Here is a 6,000-nt window from a genome sequence, read left to right as displayed (position 1 = left end):
TATATGGGCCAAGCCCTACTATTCAGCCTTTTTATTTTCTGGGCCTAGGCCATTTTGCATTCTGTTGCACAACATTCCAGTCCACTATTGTTTGGACCATAGCCTTTTTAAACCCAAAATATTACTTGGTCCAGTAGAACGTGTTCGGTCTTTTTCATTCACAAATTTCAATTTTACACATTTCAACAAAAATAATAATTCTCTATTAAATTATTAAATACAGAATCATTCGCTTAAATATTCACAACATCACATACATGTTTACATGTCCAACAGCATATACACGGTGGCAAACTAGCATCACCAACAACATCAAATACTCAAAACATGGTGGCAAACTAGCAACATCAACTAAAACTGTGATGCGCATCTCGAGGCTTCCTTGATCTTCTGTCATGGCACCAGCATCCTCAACAGCATTAGATCCTGATGTACATAAACTATTAGTGAGATATATTGGGAGTTAAATTATTGTCAATAAAAAATATTGAGACAATTATAGGTACATGCCCAAATGCTTCAGTTCATTAAACATTAAGCAAGGCATAGCAAAAATTCCAACAACTTCACAGCAACACGTTAACCTGTTCTACACTTCCACTACAACATTCAAGCTCATGTTAGGCAGCAACAATACTAACCTATAGTCACCAGCATGGTATATTGGCACAAGTGCATGTCATGCAATGAACGTCACTGTAACACATTCACCTGAAGAAAAAATTATTGTACTATTCTACTACCACGACCATCCATTCAACTGACAGCATATAACAATACTAGTAAGCCCACATGGACTAACATCACAAGGCAGGAGAGAATAAAGGGAATCAAGAACTGATGATGATAGTGTTGACAATGATCTGATTGGAATTATCAAGCAGAGCAAAACAGGAGCATGACCATCAAGTCGCAGCCCTGAAGAAAGAACGAACCAATACAGTCAGCTACTTATTTATTCAGAATTGAGAGTTGAACAATCATCAGAAAACTAAAGATAGTGCTCAGCCAACTAAATAACACATGATTCAGTCACACGGTATAATTCTGACTATAATATAACAAGAGAACTAAGGATACTACATACTTAGAACTCAACTAATAAGTGAGAATGATCAAATCTGATGCAAACAACTGATTTTATTTGTTGATGTTACAAAAGGAAGTGTATAAAACAAACTGCAGCAAACACGCTTTGATTTGCTGCTCCAAATAGAGGACCTTGGGATTGGGGTGCTGATCACATAAGTTAACAGTAATACATCTCCAAAACCTTAAATATGGCTTCAACTTCTCAGATCACAAAGGTGTAAATTTATAGCATCACACACGAGGTCTAAATTTATACTATGTTCCTTTAGTAGCAAGAGCTGGTTCATGTCTAGCTTGTATTGCAGATAACTAGTACAATTTTCACAAAAAAAATAGGATTGCAGTATATATTCACAGCATGTAAGAATACTTGGATTAACAGACTAATCAACCATCAACTAACACTTCACAGTACCAAAAAATGGGATGGCGCTCGCCACTTCGGATGTGCAGCAGCCATGAGGGCTTCTTCCTGTTCCACCTGCAACAGCGGCAGCGGCGGCAGCTTCTACAGATCTGAGACACAAAGCAAAACGCAGGCAGGAGGAATCAGAGGGAGGGGAGATGAAGAACATGGCAGGCATTTATATGATGGCAGTACATAACGTGCAGCTTGGTTCACAAGCATAACTAACCATATGTCAGGATCCTTTCAATGGCATGCACCACACTAATTAAAATAGGATACTGATTTCTACTCTTTGTAATTAGCTACTGCCGATCACGTCTGCAACTTCCTAGCTCAGCGTTCAGAAGACCAACCATACAATGTTGCATGTAGCCGGCCGGCACACACTGATTCGTAGCAAATCAGATTGAACTTTCATAGAATTATTACACTAGCAACTAGTGAGCACTGAAGACTAATCTTAACCCACTGGTAGTAGTCTAACACTAGCAACTAGTGAGCACTGAAGAAACAGCAAGAAACATCACAATGTAACAGCTGAGATCCTAACTTCTCTTCGGCTGCCTTCTCGACCTTGACGCGGAGCTTCGCCAGTTGCTTTCTCCTATCATAGGAGATCTTGGCCTTCTCCTTCCTCTTTTCCTCTAGCTCTTGAATACCAGGCAAGAGAGTGATGAGAAACGGTATGCACAAACATCAGCTCATAATGAACAAAAACTGGCAACAGCGGATGTACTGTACTGATAACATTAGACTAGAACTAAGAGCCTCAGAGATCTTGGTGGTTAAGATCATCAAGTGGGATAAACCCATTAAGAGTAGCAAATATTTTTATAACATCACAGACTCAAATGAAAATAAACACCAGCAAACTGTTGAATGAATTAAAACCCAAAACAGAGCAAAATCTCTTAAAGAGCACAAAATGGCATGGACCCAATATAACAATTTTCTTCATCACGCAGAAGCATGCAAAAGACCCAATATAACACAAAGAGCAACAAGGTTGCGACCAACACAAGGAGTGCATGTACGACCAGTCATAAAGTAGTGCAAATGTAATACAGGAGATGCCATCATCCATCAGAAGTAGCTGGTTACACTAATCATGAGATATCAGTGGGAATCAGAACGATTTTCTTCATCACCCGGAATCATGCAGTTCAACCCAACAGAACACAATGAGTAATAAGGTTCATAACCAATGAAGGAATGCATGTACAGTCAGTCTAAAGCAGTAAAAATGTGCAAATGTACTTCAGGAGATGGCGTGACCCATCGATTTTCTTCATCACCCAGGTAATGCACATCTCATCAGCCAGCAGAACACAAAAAAGAGGATACAAAAAGTACTGCTAAGAGGTTTGCAAAAAATCAAAGGAAAGTATTTGCTCAATAATAAAGGAGTACATATGTAGTCCAAGAGATGGCATGATCCATCAGAAGTAGCTGGTTGTAATAACCATGAAAAATCAGTGGGAATTCGAACGATTTTCTTCATCACCCAGATCATGCACATCTTAGCCAGCAGATCATACATCAACTTGTCCGGAACCATGGTTAGTGAATATTTCATTCCATGGTTCCACTGTGCTGTTAGTTTTAGCTGCTACTGATCTACTATGGTCAGGACATTTGGCACTTAATTTGGTACATTCCTGATCCAAACGGTAGGCTGTAAGCATATGCCATATTGACAGATTTAAAATTGGAGCTGATCCCTTTGTTCACAGTTGCAAGAATCCGAAGGGTATTTTTACTAACACGCAAGATCTAAAGTGTTGTCTCCAACTAGGAAAAAAGAAGAAGCAGAATCACCTTGTTATCGATGTCGCAGTCGGGAAGATCATTCACCGTGCAACCAGCCCCCCTGAGGAGGACAGCTCCGCATCCAAAGAGCGCCAGCATTTTCAGGTCAGGGAGCTCCCCCGGCATCGCCGCTATCGTGATCGACCTACGAAGAAAGGTTCAAAGGAGCTCTTTGAGTAAGCTGGTACTGTGCTTGGTAAGGCATACAAGTAACAGGGTAATAAAAGTTGCTCTGTTGCTAACGAACATGCTCTGTTTTCTTGCGAGATCACAAGATCCAGCATGAAGTCAGAATTTTAACCATGACTGGACCTATTAATTATCTGTTTGTGCACATACCAAATCCGAGACTTTGAGATCAGGATGCTGTCTCTAATCTCTACTGAGCTGGCCCTTCAGAGTAGTTGATCCAATCTCTACGCATTGGTGTTCAGAGATGGTGATGTCGGTAGAAATAAGCGTACCACCTCTCCACCCACGACGCAGTTGCCGAGGGTGGAGAGCCGCTCGTCGACACACTGGAGGACCACCTCATCAGGTAGGCTATTCTTGAGGTGCTGGAGCTCTATGGCAGGCATTTGAAACCCATGTCAGGTCAGGTCACTACTGACTCACTGGACAAGGAAGGACCTCTTTCTTTCTTACCTTGGTCGTTGGTGGTGTGTGGTAGAAGAAGGATCCTCATGCCGTCGATGGATGCATTGACCACCGGGACGGTGTCGGCGAGCTCGGCCTCAAACACACTACAACCACAGGACAACAAGAGGACCAATTAGAAGAGAAGAGGCCACGAGAGGTCGCGATTAACCATGACAGATCGAGTCGAGGACAACCAACCTGGTGAAATTCCCCGCCCCACCGGCCGGGAGCCACCTCTCCACCCACGGCGCCGGCGGCGCGGGCGGGAGGCTCTTCTCCTTGTCCTTGTCCCGGGAGGAGGTCGAGAGTGGATGCGAGAAGCTGCTGGGCAGCATGATCCGGTCGATGTAGAACGAGGAGGCTATCGCGGAGGTGGAGGGCGGGTGAAAGCATGGGCTGCGGCGGCTTAAGGTGATGAGGTGGCACCGGGAAGCGGGGCTGGGGACGGGACCTGGGGAGGGGGAGGAGGATGAGGTGTGGCTGTGGGGGAACGGAGAGATGGTCGGGAGAGCGGCGACGCGGAGCAGGATGTGATCTACACGAGGCCGTCACCGGGGTTTGTGGCGTGGTGGAGGCGGCTGTGAGGAGGGAAGGAGGAGAGGGCGAGGGAGGGAGGGCGCCGCCGCCGGCGACGGGAAGCTAGGGTTAGAGAGGGGTGGCAGCGTTGATCTGGATCGGGGAGAGAGAGGGAGGCGGCGGGCGGAAGGAAGGGAGGAGAGGTGAGTGAGTCGATCTGGGTAGGGTTTGGTGCGGTGGGTTTCTTCAGATGGATGGATGGATGGTGGGATTGCTAGCAATGGATGGTAGGATGTCTGCCATGTCATCGATCCGTGTGACAGGTGGTTCCACCAATCAAAGTCTAGCTTATGTAATTGTGTTGTTTCTCTTTTGTTTCTTTTATATTTTTTACCCTCTTATTTCGGGTAAACACTCAACATATTAGCTTCATGTTGTATGTTTAAATGACCCAATATTGTGTTCATATGTGTATCTTAGGATTTCAAACAATGATAATATTGTGGTCTCCATTTGCATTGCACACAAAAATCATTTTCCATTTTTCAAGTGCCCAAAATGAGGTTTTTTTGTGAAGAACCTACCAAATAATTGTTGCAAAATTGGTCCAATTCATTTTTATAAAATACTAGGCCATATTTAATGCACAATTGACCAAATGGTTGGGTGTCAAAAGTTTCGATCCACCTCTAGTGAAAAAGACAAATTTCCGACGATTCAGCAGGAAGCGGGTCAAATTTGAACTGTGGCTGCCTCATAGTTTGCTATTTATTTTTTCCAAAAATCATTTCTAGGTACAAAAGTATCTATTTAATCAGAGAAACACCAAAAAAATTCCAAGATTTAACAACTAACTAGGAACGGTCATTCCCGCCGTTTTGACAACATTTTGAAACGGGCGTAAAAAATTCAAAAAAAAATCAAAAAATTGGAAAACCTTCGCATTGCGTCATTATATGTGACCAAGTTACCAGGAAAAATAATAAACTTGTAATACGGCAATTGTTTTGAAAAAGTGTTATCGGAAACGAGCTATCAAGTGTGAAGATTCATGGCTTTCAAGCCAAATGATCTATCTTATGGCCACATTCATGGCATAGTTTGTTCAAATGATCTCATATTGTGCACAAGGGTGAATATTGGAATTCCAAACAATGTTGCCTAAGGGAGTTTTCATTTTCTTTGCACGGAAAATTCATTTTTCGAGTGCCCGAAATGAGGTTTTTTCGTGAAGGAACTACCAAATAATTGTTGTAAAAATGGACTGAATCAATTTTATAAAATCCTAGGCCATATTTAATGCACAATTGACCAAATGGTTGGGTGTCAAAAGGTTCGATCCACCTCTAGTGAAAAAGACAAATTTCCGCCGATTCAGGAGGAAGCGGGTCAAATTTGAACTGTGGCTGCCTCGTAGTTTGCTCTTTATTTTTTCCAAAGATAATTTCTAGGTACATAAGTATCTATTTAATGAGAGAAACACCAAACAAATTCCAAGATTCAACCACTAGCTAGGAACGGTCATTCCCGCCGGC

General features: G+C 42.7%; 1 protein-coding gene, 1 non-coding gene and 2 pseudogenes across 2 annotated transcripts; all 4 read right to left on the bottom strand.

Annotated features, from left to right (window-relative positions):
• Positions 1-1,490: 1,490 nt before the first annotated feature.
• On the bottom strand, positions 1,491-3,845 carry LOC147967991 (uncharacterized). Its single transcript, XM_087523346.1, has 5 exons — positions 3,775-3,845; positions 3,320-3,455; positions 2,038-2,149; positions 1,823-1,877; positions 1,491-1,629 (listed from the first exon to the last, which is right to left on the bottom strand). The coding sequence occupies exons 1-5, from the start codon at positions 3,843-3,845 to the stop codon at positions 1,491-1,493; spliced, it is 513 nt and encodes a 170-aa protein (XP_087379472.1).
• Positions 2,267-2,349, bottom strand: LOC125511727 (small nucleolar RNA SNORD24). Its single transcript, XR_007285082.2, has one exon. It is a non-coding gene; the product is annotated as a small nucleolar RNA SNORD24 (small nucleolar RNA).
• LOC125511783 (small nucleolar RNA R12) lies at positions 2,580-2,655 on the bottom strand (annotated as a pseudogene).
• Positions 2,936-3,011, bottom strand: LOC125511777 (small nucleolar RNA R12; annotated as a pseudogene).
• Positions 3,846-6,000: the final 2,155 nt, after the last annotated feature.

This window comes from Triticum urartu, chromosome 5A (assembly GCF_056163025.1).
Source record: "Triticum urartu cultivar PI428250 chromosome 5A, HENAU_Tu73, whole genome shotgun sequence".
In the NCBI taxonomy this organism is placed as follows: domain Eukaryota; kingdom Viridiplantae; phylum Streptophyta; class Magnoliopsida; order Poales; family Poaceae; genus Triticum; species Triticum urartu.
This window is presented reverse-complemented; position numbering and strand designations above follow the sequence as displayed.